The 23,506-nt window shown below is 34.4% G+C and overlaps 2 protein-coding genes across 24 annotated transcripts in view; one reads left to right on the top strand and one right to left on the bottom strand.

Annotated features, from left to right (window-relative positions):
* The window catches only part of LOC139511984 (peptidyl-prolyl cis-trans isomerase G-like), a 48,976-nt gene extending 45,995 nt beyond the window's left edge, over positions 1-2,981 (bottom strand). For 21 of the 22 annotated variants that reach the window (XM_071299258.1, XM_071299247.1, XM_071299243.1 and 18 more), the window contains exon 1: positions 2,591-2,726. The gene's annotated coding sequence lies outside the window, so the exon portion shown is untranslated. Of the gene's footprint in view, positions 1-2,590 lie in introns of all 22 variants that reach the window. The other variant, XM_071299234.1, reaches the window with a different exon arrangement.
* A 46-nt stretch (positions 2,982-3,027) lies between these two features.
* On the top strand, positions 3,028-21,827 carry LOC139511983 (protein PF3D7_1417600-like). Of its 2 annotated transcripts, none has more exons than XM_071299232.1 (3): positions 3,028-3,133; positions 14,441-14,529; positions 16,366-21,827. In XM_071299232.1, the coding sequence occupies exon 3, from the start codon at positions 16,375-16,377 to the stop codon at positions 20,185-20,187; it is 3,813 nt and encodes a 1,270-aa protein (XP_071155333.1). In that variant the 5' UTR covers positions 3,028-3,133; positions 14,441-14,529; positions 16,366-16,374; the 3' UTR covers positions 20,188-21,827. The 2 variants fall into 2 exon arrangements, with proteins under 2 accessions (XP_071155333.1, XP_071155334.1); XM_071299233.1 differs by lacking the exon at positions 3,028-3,133 and adding an exon at positions 4,018-4,087.
* Positions 21,828-23,506: the final 1,679 nt, after the last annotated feature.

Here is a 23,506-nt window from a genome sequence, read left to right as displayed (position 1 = left end):
AATGAGAAAGGTCTGAACCAAAATAGTACGAACCGCCACATTTTCTCAAAGATTTTTATCCTTTCTATACTTAAGCCTTTGATTTATCATTTCTTTATGGCAGTGAATTGTAGATTTTTGTTTTGTCTGTTAAATATATTAGTTATCTGTCTGTTTCAGTGTCTGAAAAATGTGTTATTCTTTGTATTCCTCGCACGAACGACATGTAGCAATTCCTGATTATTTGAGTTCTTGAATGAAACTGGATTTTCTGTAGCTATACCACTGCTCTGGCATTTTGTGCCATTATGCCATATCACTATCTTATTCCAGCAGATTCATTAGTTTTTTTACAAGAAGCAGTTGTTGATCATTCATGTTGGATAATGTTATGTTTACCTGACAGTAACCCATAGAATATGTTGGACCCTATTAGTACAATGATTTAAACAGAATCATTATGTTAGGGACGACATCAAAAGTTCAATGAAGGATAAAAAACTTAATTCAAATAGTTTTTTCACTGACCCCCCCTACCCCCCTATTAACTTAATTTGGGAAAAATTGTTTGACCCATATTGATATATGTAAAAATCAATGTCGGATAACCAAATCTTGCAGCAGTTCAACCCCCCCACCCCCAAACTATTTGAATTAAGATTTTTATCTTACATTGATCTTTTGATGTCGTCCCTTAGTTGGTCGTGGACAGTTATATTACGTATTGTGTCGTGTTGTAATGTTGCAAACACTAACAGACTGTTAGATCACTGGCTGATCCATAGCTATTCCTATTGCAACATAATGAAATTGTGCCGTTCCGTGGCAAACTTGTAACAAATCGTATTGTTTCCTTAACAAATATGTGGTGTACATGTAACTGGTATGTAGTTCTCGGTAACTATCCGTAGTAATCATTTAGGCCTACGAATAAGTATGGGTGAAAACAGTTTTGATAGGGACTATAACGGATTTGTTTGTTCTTATACATGTGAAACGGTTTAGTTAGGTTTACTACGAATGTTTGATCCGTGGTTAAATTTTTAGCATGTAAAAAAATTGTCAAGGATATGTATACAAGTACTACTACGACGGCTAAAATACAGATTGCAACGAATGATGCGGGATTGTATGCATGGCTAAACAGGCATAAAGTCTGTGAATGTTTGACCTAGGCATAAAATTGACTGTCCAGATCATGCATGTACATGCAAACCCTCTAATTTCGATCGGAAGTCTCCTGTGCAAGAAATGAAAATCTTGAAATTTCTCTTATGGTTCGCTTTCAGTAATTTTGACTTTGAATAACCTGTGTTTGAAGTTCTCTGGCTTTTTCGTTACAAACAATAGAAAAAAATAAAGATTGGGCGATCATTTTAAAATTATGGTCAGTACGACAGCAAATTTTATGTTCAATACTTGAGTAATCAAGTATGTTAAGCATGTTGAGGTTCATTTCTGCAATGTACAACTCCAACAAGAAGGTGGTCTCTGTCTGGACCCCTGTTGTGTTCACTTATCGCTACACTGACAACAGGTATGGCCTAAATCCCATGGTCAGAATTCTGACCAAGGGATTTAACAATTCGACGAGACTAGTACATCATGAGCTGTTTAATTATGTATTATACTGATAGCAAATCAAAGAAAAATTAACACAATTATTACCCTACTGAGTTCTAAAGGGAATAAAAGATACCAGCTCAGTTTGTCAAAAACATGTTAACACGCTCGTTGGTCATTTATCTGCGTTACTACCATGTGGTAAATTAGCAGATACTTGTTTATTTTGCGGCATCGCTGTATTAACATTTGAGGTCAATTTCCTATCACTTTAATTGGCCAATTTTATTAGCGAATCGTTGAATTTGTAAGAGTCATCCAATTAATGCCAATGTGACAGTAGCTCCAACCCGTTTCTTAGGTGCAAAGCTTTAGATAGAACGGCGGACCAGTTTATGTCTGGACCATGACATTAAAATGTTGTTCGTGTCATAGCTGATGGGTATACCTCACAGAAGTAGGCAGGGGTGGTCCTATTATGATATTTTATAACAAGGAAAAGTTATCATAAGGACTTATGAGCTACAATTCCGTAGCTAGCTTAAAGATGAATCATGAATAGGGCTCTTTACGGTTAGTTCGGCCATATTGGATAGGGGGCAGATTTTCATTATAGAGGTAAAAATGGTGTGAAAAATACGGGAAAACATCATTAAAACAGAGCTGTTGCTTGGAAACACACATAGGATTTCCCACACTTTCATACCATTTCCACCTCCTTCCAAAAAATCTGCCCCCTATCCAATATGGCCGAACTAACCGTGAAGAGCCCTATTTCTTCGTCGACGGGTTACAAGTTACAGGACCCTTTCTGTGAATAGTTCGAGGCTCTCCACTTTCTCATGAGATGAAACAATATGGAACACGTTTTTTTGTAAGATTGCAATAAACAGTTCATTGAACTAAGCATTGCGAAGTGGTCTGGCCTTTGATATCAGATCATATCAAAGAGTCTGTGCTGCCGACCTTAACGACGTAATACTTTTTTGATCGCTAGTGGACAAATTCTGGACTGGGAAGTTTCTTGTAAAAATAAAGTAATGCTTACAATATTCTCCTTATTTCTTTCAAGCAAAAACATGAATTGAACATTTTATGAAGAAGAAGAATCCGATTTTCCTGATTTCAGGTTGCAACAGGACACCTTTCTTGTCGCCATATTTGCTGACGTCTTTATTTTGATTGGTTATTCTCGTTTCGCTCGGTCATTATCGGAGATTTCCGTAAAGCTATTGCTGTATGAGGTGCAATTTGGGCAAATCAAATTCATTTGTATCTTTCATAAAATTACAGCATAAAATTGCATCTCAATATGATATGATTCTTGACGCATTGAATGGTTCAGCATGAAAAACTGTAAAATTTTTGTAAGTTATTGTAAAAGTCAGTTACAGGTAGTTCGTATTCCAAGTAAAAGCGTTCACATGACGTTGTGACATTTGATTCGATAGGCGGAGACACCTGTCAACAATCTGATTGGTTAAAAATAATTATGCATGACCCTCGTGATTCATTACGCCTTGACCTATTTATAGTTATAAATATTGTCTGATATTGCCTGCAAGAAGTCTGTAACAAATCTGACATAACGGTAAGTTTCTTATTTTTGTGTATAAAGCAGACGACGTATTTCCCTCTATTAGTTGTTAAAGTATGACAATTTAAAAGTAGCCAATCGTTTAAGTTGGTTCCATATACTTATATGATTGGATATAGCCGCCATTATGCTATGTTTTACTGACACCATCTTTGTATCGATATGAATAATAATGATGGGCGTGTCTTGGCATTCATGCTTGAAAGCTTAATCATTGAAATTGACAACCGTTTCCGACGTGGATTTAAAAAGGTACAAAAGAAATCGATAAGACTACGACACGAATTGATACAAATATTACACGTCAATCAATTTATAAACGAATTTATATTTCAACAGAAGAAAAGTTTGACTGCATAATTTATCATTCATATTTAAAAACAAATAAGTCAGGATAGATGTTTTTGGAGAGAGTGCACGTGATAATTTACATAAGAGTAGATAAACGCTCTTACTATTACGTAAATAAATCGGTGACGTCATGAGGTAGAAAAGTAAGTTTATTTAGAAAAAGCTTAGAAAAAGAACCTTTTTAGAAAATTATCAGAGCAAACTATCACGTGTTGTGTGTTTACTTCAATATTTTTTAACAGAAAAAGTTATTAAACCAAATATTTTCCATGATAACCATATTTTATGGGGCGTTTTTTTTTTGCTTTCTCTATATATATTATAGTTAATATGAGGCAGGCATTACCTGTGAATGGGGACGAAGTCTGTATGATCTTTTTATAAATCAAACATGTTAAAAAGAGAAACGGAAATACCGTAACGTTTCCGATTTTGGTTCTGTTGTTAGGGATTTAGTTGTGAAGTTATGACGTCATATTCAATGTAAACAGAGAACGTAACGTTTCCGATTTTGGTTCTGTTGTTAGGGATTTTAGTTGAGACGTTATTTAAGTTATGACGTCATATTCAATGTAAACAAAGAAACGCTGTCATCAGGTAACGTATTTTTTTTATAACAAATAATTTTAAAAATGAATTAGTATTGAGTTCCTTTCTTAGACTGATAAATTATATACATTTTATTCAAAGTCTCATGCAAACAAGACCGTAAACGGAAGTAGATTTCTGCGCAGATCCGGAAATTCAAAAACGCGACAAAAAAAAAATTGAACGATTTTGAGTTATTAGTACAATGAAAATATCAGGAAAATTTTCCCGATTTTTTTTTTAAATTTTTTTTATTGAATTTTGTACTGTTATTGGGGACTTCGTCCCCATAATATGAGGCAAGCATTACCTGTCAATGGGGACGAAGTTTGTTTAAATTATTTTTTTTGTAATTTAAATATTTGTTACAAAAAAGATACGGAAATACCGTAACGTTTCCGATTTTGGTTCTGTTGTTAGGGATTTTACTTGTGACGTTATTAAAGTTATTTAAGTTATGACGTCATGTTCAATGTAAACAAAGAAACGCAATGCATCAGGTAGGCCTAACGTTTATTCATACCAAAGACAAAGAATGATTAAAAATGAAATATTGGTATTGTGTTCCTTGAGTTCCTATATTTTACTAGACTAATCAAAGTCTCACGACAACAAGACCGGAAGAAGGAAGAAGAGTTATGTGTTCTGTGCAGATCCGGAAATTAAAAAACACGACAAAAATTTTTTTTTTTATTTTTATTTTTTTGAATTTTCTACTGTAATAGGGGACTTCGTCCCCATATTAACATGCAATACATTTCATTCACGATTTTGTTTTCTCTTACCATTTTACAAAAGTTCAGTCTGTATATTGACATGATTGAGAAAAAGAAATACTTAAAAGTGGCATTAATTAGCTGTTAAATCCATGATAACAGATTTGATACACATTTTCATATTTGATCTAATGTATACTAAAACGTAATATGAGGCAGACATTACCTGTGAATGGGGACGAAGTTTGTTTAAATTAATTTTTTATGTAACTTAAATATTTGTTAAAAAAAAGAAACGGAAATACCGTAACGTTTCCGATTTTGGTTCTGTTGTTAGGGATTTTACTTGTGACGTTATTTAAGTTATGACGTCATGTTCAATGTAAACAAAGAAACGCAATGCATCAGGTAACGTTTGTTCATACCAAAGACTAATCAAAGTCTCACGACAACAAGACCGGAAGAAGGAAGAAAAGTTATGTTTTCTGCGCAGATCCGGAAATTAAAAACCCAACAAAAAAAAAATTGAACGATTTTGAGTTCATTAGTACAACAAAAAATTCGGGAAATTTTCCCGATTTTTTTTTTTATTATTGAATTTTCTACTGTAATAGTGGACTTCGTCCCCACATAAATATTCAAATTACAAAAACAAACAAAGAAACAATTAATAGGGCATTAGCTACGACACGTTCAATGATGGACGAGATATAAAAAAAATAAATGTGATTAATTTTTTTCTTCAATCATTACTGAACAAGATATAGTGATATAATGATTTCCTTTTAGCAGACATTTTCCTTAAATTTTGCCAAAAATAAGCAAATAAGCATCGCTGATGAACAATTCACTCGCAAGTGAATAATTCGACCTGGTAAATCCTTATTTATACGACCTTCAATTTAACCCATTATAGCTGGAGATGGGTTACGTATTCATTCAGCAATAGGCTATACTTGCCAATTCCCGTAATTGAAACTGTAATTAGAGATCCCTCTTTTAGTTGTATCCCTTATGAGGGACATTAATTTTTATTTACAATGGAGAGCCAGCAGAAAGAGCAAATTTACCTGTGCGTAATGTGAGTAATCTTTATGGTTTTTAAATCTTATAATTACATTAATTTGTTATTCAGCTAAACATGCTAAATACTTTTGACATCCGAAATTATTTTTAATGAAAAATTAGTGAAACCGACGATACTTCACTTTCAATTCATCATGCTTTGCATTGGAAAACGCCAATTTTGTCCGGTATGGAACCAGTCGACGATTGACAAAGGGAAGTAATTTGCTTAAAAGGTGTGTAATAACAGAATCAAATCGGCAATTGGCAAATGGACCATTGAAAGAAATATAATGTCATTATTAACAATTTAAAAGGATGAAGCATATGACTGTTTGACTCGATGATCGGATCCACCAAGGAATCAATTTTCTACAGCTACAAATGACGATAAACTCATACTTTTAAATCTACAATTTGTAATCAAACAGACCTAGAAAAAAATCTAATTGCACGTGGAAGCTATCTGTTTATATGTATGTAGAACTTTGTATCTATGGCAGTCGGCAGTCTTCGGGGGTCCTATCGAGGAATAATTAGATGTTCTCTCGACAAAATTGTTTACTTTATACTTTTATAAATTGGATATATATAAGTTTTAGTGTTATAAATCAAATATGAGAATATGAGTCAAAATAGGTGAACGTGACAACTAATGCACCCTTAACAATGCATGAACTCGTTATAATGTATAAGTATCTCGTGTCTTTTTAAGACGAAATGAAATCTTACCACTGACGGTGACTGCCGACGATCTTACGACCTGATATTGATATAGCTGTAAGTATGAAGACAACATTATACACGTGCAATTATGTAGGTCTGTTTGATTTCACGTTTATAAGACTTCATGCACGAAATATCGTGAGCCTAAATCCATCAATTGGAAATACAACTTTAAAATTTTGATGGATTCAGTTGAGAATTATGCCAGGCAATGGGTTAAGCGCGAGAAGGAAAACATAGACACTCTTTCCGAATGGATTAAGGCAGTGAGGTCGTTGATACAAATCAGAGTTAAGAAACTGAATGGGTCTATCAATACCCATGGTACGTCAATCTTTAAAGACCCAAATGTTGCAAAACACTTATCCTACCTCCATGACAAATATGTTGTTGTCCCCGCAGATAAAGCCCCAAACAACATCGTTTTTGTATGTAAAATTCATTACAGTAACTGCTTGATAAACGAATTAGGTATTGACAATTCACTTGGAAACTCAACATATACCCTCACGACACTTACCAAAGAGGAAATCCTGGATAATCATAGGTCTGTTCTGTGTTCCTTTGGAATTTCAACCAAAGATGAAGAACTGGATCTGCCATCACTGTATTGGATACCTAAACTACATAAGTGTCCTTACTAACAACGGTATATTGCTGGGTCTTCCAAGTGCTCCACGAAACCTCTTTCTGAATTATTAACATCTATTTTATCAGCATTCAAAGACGGGCTTCAAAGTTATTGTGAAACTGCCTATTCTAGAGGGGGCGTGAATCAGATGTGGATACTTAAAAATTCCAAAGATCTTTTAGAGTAAATACAATCTAACTCTCTTTCATCTTGTAACAATATTAAAACATTTGACTTTTGTACTCTGTACACTAGTATTCCACATTCCAAACTAAAAGACAAATTGAAAGAGTTGGTACTGCTTTGCTTCGTAAAAAAGAATGGCCAACGTAGATACAAGTATCTTGTCTTAGGGAGGGATAAATCCTACTTTGTAAAGGATCACTCTGATTCGAACAAAAAAATCTCTGAAACTGATATTATCAAGGTGCTTGATTTCTTGATTGACAACATATTTGTTACGTTCGGAGGACGTGTTTTTCAACAGACTGTCGACATTCCAATGGGAACAAACTGTGCCCATCTACTTGCCGACTTGTTTCTTTATTATTACGAGGCTGACTTCATGCAGGAACTTCTTAGGAAGAAAAGATAAGACGTTAGCAATATCCTTTAACTCTACTTTTTGCTATATAGATGATGTTCTTTCACTAAATAATTCAAAATTTGGTGACTATGTGGGACGCATCTATCCAATCGAGCTAGAGATAAAGGATACTACAGATACAGTTAAGTCGGCCTCATATCTTGACTTACATCTAGAAATTGACAATGAGGGTCGGTTGAAAACAAAACTTTACGACAAAAGAGATGATTTCAGCTTTCCAATTGTGAACTTTCCATTCTTAAGTAGCAACATTCCAGCAGCACCTGCATACGGGGTATATATCTCCCAATTGATACGGTATTCCCGTGCTTGCATTTCCTATCATGATTTTCTTGATAGAGGGTTGCTGCTCACAAGGAAGCTATTACACCAAGAGTTCCAAATGGTGAATTTGAAATCATCCCTTCGTAAATTTTACGGACGCCATCACGAGTTGGTTGACCGTTATGGAATAACCGTTTCACAAATGATATCGTATATGTTCCTTACGTCGTAACTATAATCCCCTTCCCTTTCATGAATGTGACCTACCGAATTAGACTATTTACCGGATTTGTTATCACATAAACAACACGGCGGGTGCTGCATGTGGAGCAGGATCTGCTTACCCTTCCGGAGCACCTGAGATCACCCCTAGTTTTTTGGTGGAGTTCGTGTTGTTTATTCTTTAGTTTTCTATTTGTGTCGTGTGTGCTGTTTGTCTTTTTCATTTTTAGCCATGGCGTTGTCAGTTTGTTTTAGATTTATGAGTTTGACTGTCCCTTTGGTATCTTTCGTCCCTCTTTTACATTTATGCTGACGTTTGTTTTTGTAGCAATCAGTGTTTCTGTAATTCTGTTGTTTTCCTCGGTTTTGGTTTGAGACCTGGATTTGTTTTCGCTTCACCGATTTATGACTATTGAACAGTGGTATGCTACTGTTGCCTTAATTTAGATTTTAAAATGTAAATCCTGGTTTTGACCTGTATATTTGCATATTTTTTGGGACCAGCTATTATATTTTTTCCTGGTGGCTGTCTTGTTTCAGTTTCCTTGCCTTTGATATCCGAACTACATGGCTAGCATGTAAACGTAACAGGGTCAAATAAAAGATTGCATGATTTATCATTACAGGTTCAACTGTGTTAGAATATTGACTTTATAGCCAATAATACATTTACGATATTGTTTTTAGCTTGTTATGTAAAAATTGAACTTATCTGACAGCTAATTATCGAAGTATTATGTCAATATTTTTCTATAAAAGAGGGACCAAAAATATTAAAGAGACATCCAAACTCATATAAAGAAAATAAACTGACAACGCCATCATGGCCATGGCTAAAAAAAGGAAAAGACAAATAGACAAATAGTGGTACACACGACACATCATAGACAACTAAAGACCAAGCAACAAGACCCCCCCCCAAAAAAAAAAAACATGGGATGATCTCAGGTGCTCCGGAAGGGTAAGCAGATCCTGCTCCACATATGGCACCCGTCCTGTTGCTCATGTCATGATGAACCCGGTAAATGGTCTTATTCGGTAGGTCACATTCGTGAAAAGGGAATGGGATTGTAGTTACGACATAAGGAACATATCCGATAAGTCATCTGTGAAACGGATATTTAATAACGATCAACTAACTCGTGATGGCGTCCGTAACATTTACAAAGGATGATTTCAACTTCACCATGTGGAACTTTTGGTTTAATAGCTTCTTGGTGAGCAGCACACCACTATCAAGGAAATCATGATAGGAAATACAAGCCAGGGAATATCTTATCAATTGGGAGATATATACTATGTATGCAGGCGCTGCTGGAATGAATTGTCGTAATGTTTTGTTTTCAACCGACCTTCATTGTCAATTTCTAGATGTAAATCAAGATATAATGAAGACTTAATTAACTATATTCATTGTTGTATTCATTATCTGTAGTTCGATGGGATAGATGCGTTCAGCATGGTCACCAAATTTTGAATTATCTAGTCGGAGAACATCATCTATATACATTTGATATAGTGAAAAGTAAAGTTAAAGTATATTGCTAACTTCTTTTGTTTCTTCCTAAGAAGTTTCTGTTTAAAGCCAGCCTCATAAGAATAAAGGAACAAGTCGACAAGAAGAGGGAAATAATCGGTTCCCAAGGGAATGCGATACTTTGTTGAAAAACACGTCCTCCAAACGTAACAAATATGTTGTCAATCAAGAAATAAAGCACCTTGATATTGTCAGAATTTTTTGTTTAAATCAGAGTGATTCTTTACAAAGTAGAATTTATCCCTCCCTAAGACAAGATACTTTTTCTTCGTTGGCCATTCTTTTTTTTTATATAAAATTAATGATTGAAATAAAAAAAGGACATGGATAAAGTCTGTTTCTTTTGTTTTAAAATTATAATAGACAGAGAAAATATGACAGATGTAGAAATAATCAGAATCAGCATTATGAGATGGTGTCCATTGGCATCAAAACTCAGACATCTTCTTATAGCAGTTATTGCCATAAAAAGACGAATTTTACCTTTTTCTGAAACTGGTCTTTACAGCTAAAAAGCCATTTCAAGATTTGCGACTCCTTTGCATCTTTCGTCCGTCTGTCGTTTTTCGGTGTTAACTTTTTTAAAGATCTGCACCAGTTTCAAACAAAATTGAGCTGAATGGTCCTTCAATGAACTTCTTGGGATATCTAGTATGCAGCTTTTGTCCAAAAAGATGACCGCCATGGAAAAAATAAAACACATGAGGGAAATGTAGATTTTCGATTATACATCAAAAACTGAAGCAATAAGAGCAAATTTGACCTGAGTTAAATTGATTAACAAATAAAGGTCTATCTTCTGTTGAATTTTTGAATTTCAAAAACATCTAACAAATTGTTCTGTTTGCCGTTTCCATCCCAAAGAAGTTGCGTGCATTCTCTCAGCATTTATCCAGCAGACAATTTAGTTGTTTCAGCGGTATATTTCCATAGTTTTATAATCTCGTTAATATTTCCCTGTCCTCTAGATGTCTTGCAATATCTCCCTATAACCTAAATTTCATGCCATATTTTTGTTGTTCCTAAACTAATTTTGAATATCTTGTTTCTTTATGTCATACAACTTTTGTCTGTTAGTTGGTTAAATGTGAATACTAATAGAGGCTTGATCTAGTGCTTAAAAGCTGTCAAAACCATTTCATACTACGTAATTCGTCCTTCTCCATTTGTTGAAGTTCTAAAGTTTCTGCTCCAATGGTTCCCACGTATCGGTCATATAGTATCTATCATTAGTTTGTATTTTTGAACGCCATGCCGACTAGATTATGGATGTCTTTCAATCATATCTAATGACATTTGGATGGCTCTCTATCATCTTAATATGATAGTTCACTCATTTATATTTCTGTTTCGTGCTCTACTGTTTCATACATCCTTTCTTTGTACTCTCAAGGTTCGGAAAGATATCTCATCGTCCTGGTGCTACCATGGGTTTATCTCCATCTAGTAATGTGTGCATCAGAATGCTTTCTTACCAATTACCATTTGAGCTTGGAATGTCAATGCTATTTGAGGGTTTTAAGTGTAAAGAGTCTGACCTGATATTTTGAACATGTTGTATATGATATACATTATGTTCATGTGCAGTTGACCATTTAATGCCCTTTTCTTGCTTGAATAAGACACATTCCCTGAATTTAAATTAATGTTTTCCTTTTTGTATGAATGTTTATTTTAAAAACGGTGATTGTATTTCTCATCTCTCTGTCATAGGAACCTTCTTCATGTTTCGCTGTTCCGTACATATACTAATGTACGTTAATCCTCACCTTTCAGTTCACAAATACTTCATAAGGTGTGAATACTGTTGCTTGGTTTGGTGTTGATCTATATCTTATTAACATACCTGAATCGCATCGTCACTGTGATTTCTTTCATATGAGCGTTTTTTTCCGTTTTGTTTAGTAATCGCAAGTTATTAAAAATCTCTGCTTTGCCATATTCCCTCGGATTATCTGGTGTTATCTTCAGGTGATCAAATCTCGTTTCAGTTGAAAAGTTGGAAATAAATTTGAGCTAAATGTCAAATGATTTTTCCTTGCCTGTTTCCAATCTTTCAAGAATCCATGGGTTGAAAAAACATTTCTCAGTTTTCCAATTGTTGTTTGAGTTGTTAAGGTTTTTTGTTTGTTCAAAATTCTGGTAACTTGTTCTTTTGTCTCTGACCAATTTTATTTCTGTGACCACTAAATTAAAGTGTCCAATTGAAGATGGTCTTTCATAGTTTGCATCTATTGATGTCTTGCTATTGCTGATATTTTAGTTGGTTTGATATAAGGTACCTGTCTGGGTTTTTTTTGTATCTTCGCTACCTTGTATTGAAAGCTCACCTTATTTTTTTTATCTGATCGTCACTGATGAGTCTTATGTAGACGAAACGCGCATCTGGCGTATTTAAATTATAATCCTGGTACCTTTGATAACTATTATTAGGTTAAAAGTTTTGTCAAGTCCGGCCTGCAGTGATGTAAATATAACGAGCGTATTCAAGACCCATTTAAGACCCACTTGTCATGGGGGGGGGGGGGGGGGGGATTACCATTGGACGAATGTAAAATACGTCTTCAAAATCTATATCGCCTTCTTGGAGCTTTGATGACCTACTTTCACATCCTGCATATCCGCTAGGGTTACATTTCATAATAACAATCTTATTAACTGCCCTTTAATTTTTCTTACATATTGAGAGATTACGCACTTGACAAGGAATGCATAAATCAATTTTCTCAAATATAAAGACGGGTTAGTATCATTTATGATGTAGCTTTATTTCATCTTTTTGGAAGATTGGAACCATTACATGATGAATATAGCTCTCCCTTGACACCATCTGCGAGTATGGTCTTGAGGAAACGATGATAGTCCGTCGGAAGGGGACGATAAATGGCTGACCCGTGTAAAGAGAGAGCCATATCTCTTGCACGTTAAAGACACCCTTGTAGATTTCGAAAAAGAGTAGTCTAATGCCGCTACAAGGCAGCACTAGCACCCGCAAAGTGGAAAGGGATTAATTTAAGTTGCAAAACTTGTTTCCCAATCCACTATAAATAAATATGTTTAAAATAAATAAAAATAGTTATCAAAGGTACAAGGATTATAATTTAGTACCCCAGACGCGCGTTTCATATTGTTTCATCTAAACATAATTCAACATGACCATTTTCCAAAAAGTGACACATCAGTTGGAACCAAATAATATTGTGTTTGTATGTTAATCGAACTACTACGAGTGTCTTGCAAAAGCATAAGGGAAAATGAGCATTCAGGTAATCTCACATAGGATGAGATTGTGGCAAATCGTAAGTCCTTCATCCATGGCTTGAATGAACATTACATTGACATAATTGAACAGCAATCTAACATTTTGTCTAAGGACTTAACTGAATATATAAGCTCCACATAGTTCCATTAAAAAAACGGTACACTGTCGGCTCATCTGAATATTCTACGAAAAATATGTCTGTTAGATTGACGAACATTATGTCCGCAGTGAAAAAAAAGTCGAAAATATATTGTGAAGCTGTTTGATAGCGTAATGATTTAAAAACAAACTCTTAAAAGACTTCGGGATAACTTTAAATCCTGATCATTCTCTGAAATTACTTCGATCAAAACCTATGATTTATCAACCCTTTTATCATGTTCCTACCACCATGTGAAGTTGGAAAAAAAGCATATTAAAGAACGAATCCACAGTGCCTTTCAATGGGAAAATAGTAGAATACGCTTAAAATGTTCTGCTGAAGAAAAATGTACAGCATATTTTGTTAATAGTGATCGAAAAAGTAAACCATGCTACACAAGAAACAAGTGATCAGTTGCTGGAGTTTGTTTTTTTTTATTATTGATGAACATATTGGTTGAATTTAGATGTTTTTTTCAACACATTGTCTGCAATTCGCATGACCTCCAAAAGCAAGACCGGATGTGGCGACAGGGTAAACGTCTCTTGCAATTCGTGCATCATTCAAACTCACAACCAGTCAGGCTGTCACAAAGGACAAAATCACAGAGCAGACGACTTAGTTTGTTTCTGAAGATCTTAGAATGTGAAAAAAAACAATATTGTGAATGACTTAAGACACCGACAAATCGATCGGTTAACAAATTCATGGTGGTAATCGAAAAACATTGGTAGTATACACTTCAGTCTATCGGGTTTTTTTACTGGTTCATAGACAATAAATAGGTTCGCAGAAAATAACTTGAGTAATCAGTATTAATTTATGAATTTGTATGGATTTGTATGAAATTTTAGCACAAGGTACCAAATCACAATAGGAGGACAAGTATTTTTTATGGTTCAGGACAGTAAATTAAGTAGAAGACTAAGGATCTCTATGAAATTTCATCACAAGACCACAGTCTTTAAAAGAGGATTATGGGTAGCCATGACTCACACTGTTTAATAATTAGTTTTTGTTGTTTCTGGACAATAACTTGATTAAGTCTTAAATTCTTGGCGTTCTTGGATATGGCGAATGTAGTTTTGTATTAAGGATTCGGATTTTCGTATTGTGTATACTTTTGTCTATCTATTAATATTATTTTTAGATTATCCGCCTTATGAATTATATCATATTTTAATTTTCAGAGCGTCTGCCTGTACCGGACTGGATCGTCACAAAAATCAATCAGGAATAAGCAAAAATGACCACATAGGAATGTTTTGGAGTTAAGCAGGTATGGTTATTTATTTGTAGATTTGTTTATTTGAACTTACATGGTTTTCTCAAACACGGAGGTCTTTGAAAGCTGGTATAGAACTTGTCACAGAACACCATTTAAATTATCAAAACCAAGATAAAAATTGTCGAATCGATTCTTTTCGAAAAAGCATACACAACAACGTGTTTCCGAATTATATTAAATGTTTCCCATTGGAAGGATGATACAATGTAAACATGATTATTTGATGTAACAAGACTATTCAACAGTCTCATTTTCTGTACTAAAGCACATATTAGTAAAAGCTAACATTTCTGAAACCAGTGTGTAATAATAGTTGAAAAGGAAATCCGTTTGACTTTGGCACCAAATCAACAGGATTCAGAATATGGCGTGGTTTACTCATCAACTCTTGAAACACGTGGTATCTGAAATAATATGAAACACATTCACCAAAATATATATTTTTGTAGGTTTGTTTTTTGCATAAATAAAACTTATTCAGACATAGATAAATATAAGAACAAAAACAAAACAAATAAAATGTTAAACGATCTATGGATTAACACCCTCACCAATTTGTATGTCAATACTTGTGTCATGAAAGAGTAAACATGCCCTGACTGTACAACAGTAACCTTCGATCTTTACCATTGATACAACCAGTCAACAGTGAAGATAAGATGTATAATATATATAATACTTTTAAAAACATCCATCGGTTGACACCATTGCATTAACCATTTTTATGCCCCACCTACGATAGTAGAGGGGCATTATGTAATCTGGTCTGTACGTCCGTTCGTCTGTCTGTTCGTTCGTCCGTCCGTTCGTCCTGATTCAGGTTAAAGTTTTTGGTCAAGGTAGTGTTTGATAAAGTTGAAGTCCAATCAACTTGAAACTTAGTACACATGTTCCTTATGACATGATCATATGCGAGCGGGGCATCCGTGTACTGGGGACACATTCTTGTTAATACAAGTATTAGCATTGCAAGTATATCTTCTAATGTACGACGTAAGTTGGAAAAAAAGATAAAAAAAGATACCAAATGGACATTCAAACTAATAATTGACAACGCCATGGCAGAAAACGACAAACTAACAAAAGACCAACAACACTCAACAAAGAAAACTTATTCTGGGGTTCGTGTTGTTTATTCTTTAGTTTTCTATGTTGTGTCATGTGTACTATTGTTTTTCTGTTTGTCTTTTTCATTTTTAGCCATGGCGTTGTCAGTTTGTTTTAGATTTATGAGTTTGACTGTCCCTTTGGTATCTTTCGTCCCTCTTTTATTAAAGACTGAGCAAAATGAACCCAATCAAAAACCGTGGTGCTCTCGTGTAATATGCAAGGGATAGCAGATCCTGCTCCACAGTCGACCACTGTCGTGTGACTGTTATAAATACAATATTTTACTCAATACTTTTTACCACTATACACAGATTTTGAATTTTGTTGGCGTCACTTTTACTGTTATATAGTTATGCCCTTAACAAATGGAAAAATTGCTAATTTGTTTTCCGTTCTCTTACTTTTAATTTAGCAACAACAAAATGTAATGAAACTTATACAATATGCGTATTATCATAAAACTTAGATCAAGTACGAATTTGGGTAGCGTCGCTTTTACTGTTCTTGATTTATGTCCATTTATAACATTGAAAACAGTTGAAACGTTAAGAGAAAGGTATATCTGATTGAATTGAACTGTAACGGCAAACATTTATTCCCCCATTCTTTTTACACCCCATCACAATTTACCCACGAAAGATAAGGATCTTTGAAGGTAGCAGTATATTAAATCACACGTTTGCATTAGAATAATTTCTTTACAATTATCAATTGCAGGTCGTAATAATGAGCGAAATGAATATACGGATAGATTCAGTGTTTTCGTTGAATACTCAGGATAAACATTCATCTGGGAGTTCATCTGATTGTACAAAAGACATAGAAAATTTTAATTCTTTAACTGAAAAGTATTGTGCTGTAAATCTTGAAAAAATAGACCTTGGCACCAAACAATATGTCTCTTATAGAAAATGGATGAAAAATCATAAACATTGTTCTTCGATCTGCTTTAAAAAGAGGGGAGATAGACAGTGTGAGGAATTGAATGTTATTGATGACAATAGACGTTTAACAAGGAAAAGAAAACATGAACTGACTAATACAGAAACTAACCAAAATCCGCATTTGAATAAATTACGTACAGTGGAAACCACACATGATAAGACAAATTATCGAAATACTGAACTTTACAATGTAGGAAATTTAGAAGGAACTGGAAAAGTCAGAAACTCCAAATCAAGTGTAAAGATATATCACGATTTTTTTGAAAATGACACAGAACATGGAAAATTTGCTCTTGATAGTATAATACCTAGTACGAGTTTGATAAAAGGTAATTTAAAAAAACGACTTCGTGTAAGAACACCAAAAAGGCAACACAATGAACAAAAGTTGGACAAAAACGATGATAGTAAAAATGACATATCAAGTACTATATATAGTGGTAAAACACACGACAATACAGCCAATAACGAACCACAAATTGACGAACCTTCATCACATAAAAAAATAAAGAAAGAACCAGACATCGAATTCGAAACAAGGAAAAACGTGGAACAACAAGTTTTTCAAGATTTGCAAAACCCAGTAAGTGAACAGTCGTTTCGTGACATATGTGATAAAATTGCCAAGACACCGAAGGCAAAACGTGCTTCTTACATTGAAAAACTTAGGTCAATTTTGGATGAAAGTGATATTAATGATACAGCCGAAAATGCAGCTACTGAGGAAGATAGGAAATCTGAGGTTAAAATTCACGATGATCCGAAAAATGTTGATAGTTTAAATGAAAATAAAATTGTTAAAAGTTGTACCAAATCTACTCTGGAAATTGACAGTACTAAAACTGTAGCAGCATTTCAAATGTTTAATATTGGTGGTAAACAATTTGTTATGCAAGCTAATGCAGACCAGAACGTGGAATCATCAGAGAGCCAATGTCAATCAAAAAATATAGATGCATTAAATGTGAACGCTAGCGCTCCAACCAGTTTATATTCAAACGTTAGCCAGAGGTACCCAGTAAACAACAACAATATCACTTTAGTATCTCTGCCCTCTCAGAATCAGACTAACACAATAAACAGCGCTCAGTCAAAACCCAAAGAGCTACATGGTCATCTTATCACACAATCTGATGGCAAACAGTTCTTCTTACCTTTGTTGGAAGGTAAGACAACTGTTCCTTCGAAACCAGATACTCAAACGAATCTTAATATTGAAAATACAAAGACGAAGACTTTTCAGACCGGAGGTTCAGTCATATCCACTCCAGGTATGTCAGGTCAATTACAAATTCCGAATCCAAGTTTGCTCGCTGATGTTGGGAAAGGAAAATCAGGTCGTATTCAGACTAACATGACAAATATATTACCTCAGTTCGTAAACCAATTGAATCGTGATTTGAAATCTCAAGTGTCTCCACAAGTTTCTAGTAGTTCTAAGCAAAATATAATGATACCAAATGCAGTAAATTCCCAAGGAACATTACAAATAACAAACACCCTCAATGCGTCTCATCAAAATGCAGGTAATTTATCATCCCAAGGTAATGTGAACAACTTTGTACCGGCAAATCAACCTAAGCTGATATTACCAGTGAACATTAACGGAGTTCAGCAAAATGTTTTGTTTGATATGTTACCAGACGGCCGCCTGCAATTATCATCTGCAGTTGAAGGACAAAAAAATACAGCACCAGGGAACAATGAACACAATAAGGTTTTAGGATTTTTCTCAAACAGCAATATAGGTAATCAACAACAACTTTTTCCTTTAAACCAACAGGTAACAACTAACCAAAATGCATCATTCAATCCAAATACAAATTTTGTGAATCATAATATTCCGATCATCCAACCGCAGATCAGTCTCCAACAAGCTTTAAGTAATAACATCAAAACCGAAAAACAGAATATTTTAATAAGCTCGTCTCAAGGTCATAACCAGAGTGCATTAAGTAACCCTGTTCAGTCTAGTCTTAACCAGAGTGTTCTAGTGAATCAACAACAACTAAATAATCAAGGTGTTTTTAATAGCCAGACTCAGCCAATTATCATTGGATTGAATGGAGGACAATTACCAATCATGCAACAAGGAATCTCGCAAATGCCTATTATCAATACAGCGATTGGACAAAACCAAATACTTAATCCAGGATTAGATATAAGTACAATCTTAGGACAATTTTCTAATCTAACTAATCTACAGTTAGGTCAAAATACTCCAACACAAAATCTTGTACTATTGGGTCAGTTGGCACAACCCACACAATCCGTTCCAAACATGCAAACAGCACCGTCAGCCAAGCAACTTCCATCAGCAAGTCAGCTTCTCTTGAACATAGCATCTCACAAGATTGGTCAAGCTAAAACGACTATAACCGGATCGACAGCAAATCCTCCAATTATGTCTACTTTTCCGCAAAATATACCCAGGATGACAAATAGTAACATTCAAATGAAAACGGCAACAGATGGTAAATTTGTTAAAACGGGGAATGTGAGCAATGATTCAAAGACTGCAAATATTCAACTCAAAACTGGTAAAACATCATCTCAACATATTACTACTCAAAGGCCACTTAGGCCTCTTGCTGTATCATCCGCTGGTAAAGAGGTAGACACGAAATCTGTCTGTTCATTTCAGACACCCACAACACAATTTAAATCCTCGCAACACCAATATTCAGCACCAAGTTCTGCATGCAATTGGTCTTCCGTGCAGTTCGATAAGACTATGGTGCGGGATTTCAAAAAAGATATAAAATCCCCTACTACTTATGCTATTAATGAAAGTAAAGACACGGCAATGAATGTCAGTCAGTCCAAAAAAATGAACAAAATGGCTGAAATCTCAACACAAAACTCAAAAAAGGAGTTGACTAGGTCGTTGCCTGTACCAATTTTCATAAGAACATCTACTGGAAATATAATGCCAACTTCAACTGTAAAACCTTTTATCGAGCAAGGAAATCGACCTCAAAATGTGACTCCTGCATTTACACCTTCTTCTAGTGAAAAAACAATACGCACTTCCTCGGCAACTCAGTACATAATCCAACCAATGGTCCAACTAAACAATCACCAAAATGGAAACACGTTGGTCAAAACTGTAATACCTGCTCAAGGATACGCCAAGTCTCCAGCGTTGACAACTCGTCCTCAAAACTTAACAAGTGCATCTCCGTTGGTTACTCAGACTGTTAAAGATCTTGCAGAGACGCATCCTTTACTGCAAAAATCATTGCAAAGTGGCAACTACTCAACGTCCATGGATGTGAAAAGAAGCAAACGAAAACCTCAGGTTGTTGTTCGTGTTGACCCTGATGCTATCGATGTCGACGAAGAAACTTCGAGTCCTGAAAAAGATTATTCAATGTTTAATATTCGTACCTGTTCCGTGTCAACAGCAGTAACGACATCGATAACTCCAAGAATAGACCCTACTATAGTTGAAAGGGGACTAAGAATACCAGACAGTATGCTGGAAGAACTACGGGGGAAAAATATACCCAATCTTCAAAAAAAACAAAACTCAGTTGAAACAGCTATCCAGAAGCTGATGCTCAATAAACTGTTCCTTAATAAACATACTTAACAGGGAAACAGACATGTATTTTCTACACGCCTGTAACGTAATGTACTCTCTTATTTACATTTTGTAGCATTGTCGAATAAAACATTGTGTATATAAAGTTAGTTTTCCGCTGTAAAGGCTAGTTTTGTTATGTTTACCACTCATTAAACGTGGAATAGAGTTTGACCTAAACCCGTCATTCCGTCCTTCTAAAATTCAGCGAGTTGTCCGACGTTTTGTTCGTCATTTTAATATTCTGGGTTTTTTTTGGTACATAATTGAATAATGTTGAATCAGATCTAGTTATAGTGTTTTATATTTGTTGACCGACTTTTGTCAGAAGTATATGTTCCTTATAGGACTTCTCTGTACTCGTCGTTTTTTTATGACTCGCATGTCGACTTTAAATTTAATTTAGTTTGACTAATTTTGTTTTGGTTAGAAAATGTTGCACGAGAGGGCATTCATGCAGTACCAGTACTTTTCTTTTTTTCTTTTTTCAGAATTTGGATGCTAGAATATTTGTGTTAGGTATTGATATAATTTTCATTGTATTCATACCAGTTATGATGGGGTATATTTCATAACAGGGAAATTATAGATTTTTTTAAATTCTTATTCAACGGAAGTGGTTATTATTTTCTATTTTTTCCTATGTATTAAAAGAAAAAAAAAACAGAAAATAGGTTAATCTTAAGATAGATCAACACTCTTCTACCATTCTGCAGGCTAAAATTTTTGTGAGTTATTCTCACAGACAACCATAGCTCATTAGTTATCAATGTATGTGTAAAGTCTGATAAGTTTATCTACAGCGTTTTAAGGTAGATCCATGGTATACCGCCATCTTGAATTGTACAATCACATTACAAAATCGGTCTAGTTATTTGCCCAAATCAGCAAATTTGGCAACACATCTGCAATTTTATAATGGTTAGACTGTTTATTTATATAAAGAAAACTTGTTAATTCATTGTATTATTCAAAATATTTTAACAAATATCAACCTTTTTGGTTTTTAAATCATTTCTTTCAAATGAGCCATTTAAGGGAAGATAACTCTTTTAGTGCAAAATTTATACTGGGCTAATAGGGATTTTTTTAATTTTTACTTGTGGCAAGAAAACAAGTTAGGTGACACCATGTTTTCTTTTTATTTTCTTAAAAGATATTATGAAACCTATCTCCTCACAATTTTTTTTTTTTTTTTTTGCACTCTTATGTGTTTTTTCATGAACAAACTAACCAAATCTAGGCAATTTTCAACGACTCATAACTTGAAAAATAGCACGGTGACCCATACTTTTTATTATATTTTTGATAAACAAATAGTAAAATCTTCATTTTGGCAAATTATAAGAAAATTCTGTCTAAAAAACAAATTTACTTATGATCTACCTTAAAGTAGACATTTTTGATACTTATTTGTCAAATGAACTTCAAAATAGTTTGGGTTTTCTGAATTTCTTTTCCTTTTCTATAGTTTTAAAAAGTTTAAATTGCTTAAGGATTTTATTTCCTCTCTTTATTGTTGAAATCCCAAACAGTGCTTTTTGAAGGTAATGTTGAATTATCTGATAAGAATATATATATTTGAATTGTATTTTATGCATGTTGCTTTATGTTTACCCATTGTTGATCTTAATAAACAAAAAGATATTGCTCTGCGTATAATTATTTTACAAGATAAGCTTAAAAACCCGATCCAAGTAAGGCATGACGCGTCATATAATCGGAAAACGTAGATCGACCTTGATATTGTTCAGCTTGTGTGTTTGTCCAAAGCCAAGAATTGCATGCCAACAATGACATACTTACCCACTAAATTCATTTTAATTGCTTGTCTAGCCGTAGCGGAGGAGCCATTAAGTTTTATCCTTGTCCGTCTGTCCGTACGTCCGTCCATACGTCCCAAAATTGGTTTCCGTTTGCCTCAATCAAATATTTTGGAACTTATACACAATGCTTGTTACCACGTTATACAGATCAAGTTTGAAATTTGGTGGTTTCACTTTTACGGTTCTTGAGTTATGCCCCTTTATAAACATTATTTTTGGTTTCCGTTCCCTAACTTAATTTTGCCTCAACCATATGTTATGAAACTTATACTCACTGCTTATTACCACACAATACAGATCAAGCTCGAAATTGAGTGGCATCACTTTTGCTTATTTTGAGCTATGCCTCTATAAAAACATCAAAATTGGTGACATTTTGGTTTCCGTTCTCTTAACTTAAGGTTGCCTAACCAAATGCTATGAGAATTTTACACACTGCGTATTGCCCCTTAATATAGATCAAGTTCGAAATTTGTTGTGGTCACTTATACATTTCTTGAGATATAAAATTGAGAATGGAAATGGGGAATGTGCCAAAGAGACAACAACCCGACCATAGAAAAAAACAACAGCAGAAGGTCACCAACAGGTCTTCAATGTAGCGAGAAATTCCCGCACTCTGAGGCGTCCTTCAACTGGCCCCTAAACAAATATATACTAGTTCAGTGATAATGAACGCCATACTAATTTCCAAATTGTACACAAGAAACTAAAATTAAAATAATACAAGACTAACAAAGGCCAGAAGCTCCTGACTTGGGACAGGCGCAAAAATGCGGCGGGGTTAGACATGTTTGTGAGATCTCAACCCTCCCCCTATACCTCTAGCCAATGTAGAAAAGTAAACGCATAACAATACGCACATTAAAATTCAGTTCAAGAGAAGTCCGAGTCTGATGTCAGAAGATGTAACCAAAGAAAATATGCCCCTTTCTAAACATAAAAATTGGTGAACCGTTGGTTTCTGTTTTCTAAATTTAGTTTGCCTTAACCAATTGTTATGAAACTGATAAACAATACTCATTACCACAAAACACATATCAAGATCGAATTTTGGTGGTGTCACTTTTACCCTTTTAAGAGTTATGACCTTTTACAAGTGGACAAATTGCTGAATTTTTCGTTTCTGTTTCTACTTTGTGTTTGCTTTAAATAAATGTTATACCTATAAACAATGCTTATTTCCCAAAAATAACTCAGATCAAGTACAAAATTTGGTAGCTTCACTTCTTCAGTTCTTAAGTTATATTCCTTAATAGCGTTATAAGCAAGCGGGGTATCATATCTGTCCTATGGAAATATTCCCCATTTATTTCTTTTTAATTTTTCATCGTTTATTTATGTGTTAAGTCTGGACATTTTGTATCTTGTTACTCGTTGTGGACTCCATATGATTATTGAAAATTTTAGGGGTTTTCAAAAGACTTGATCAACTAGATTTATGAGTATGATTGATATTCTAAAAAGTAAAGTAACAAAAATTACCGAACTGCAAAGAAAAT

Source organism: Mytilus edulis, chromosome 2 (genome assembly GCF_963676685.1).
Source record: "Mytilus edulis chromosome 2, xbMytEdul2.2, whole genome shotgun sequence".
Lineage (NCBI taxonomy): Eukaryota > Metazoa > Mollusca > Bivalvia > Mytilida > Mytilidae > Mytilus > Mytilus edulis.
This window is presented reverse-complemented; position numbering and strand designations above follow the sequence as displayed.

Excerpts from the sequence above, each read along its gene's own strand:
- LOC139511983 (XM_071299232.1), top strand. The coding sequence starts at position 16,375 with ATGAGCGAAATGAATATACGGATAGATTCAGTGTTTTCGTTGAATACT.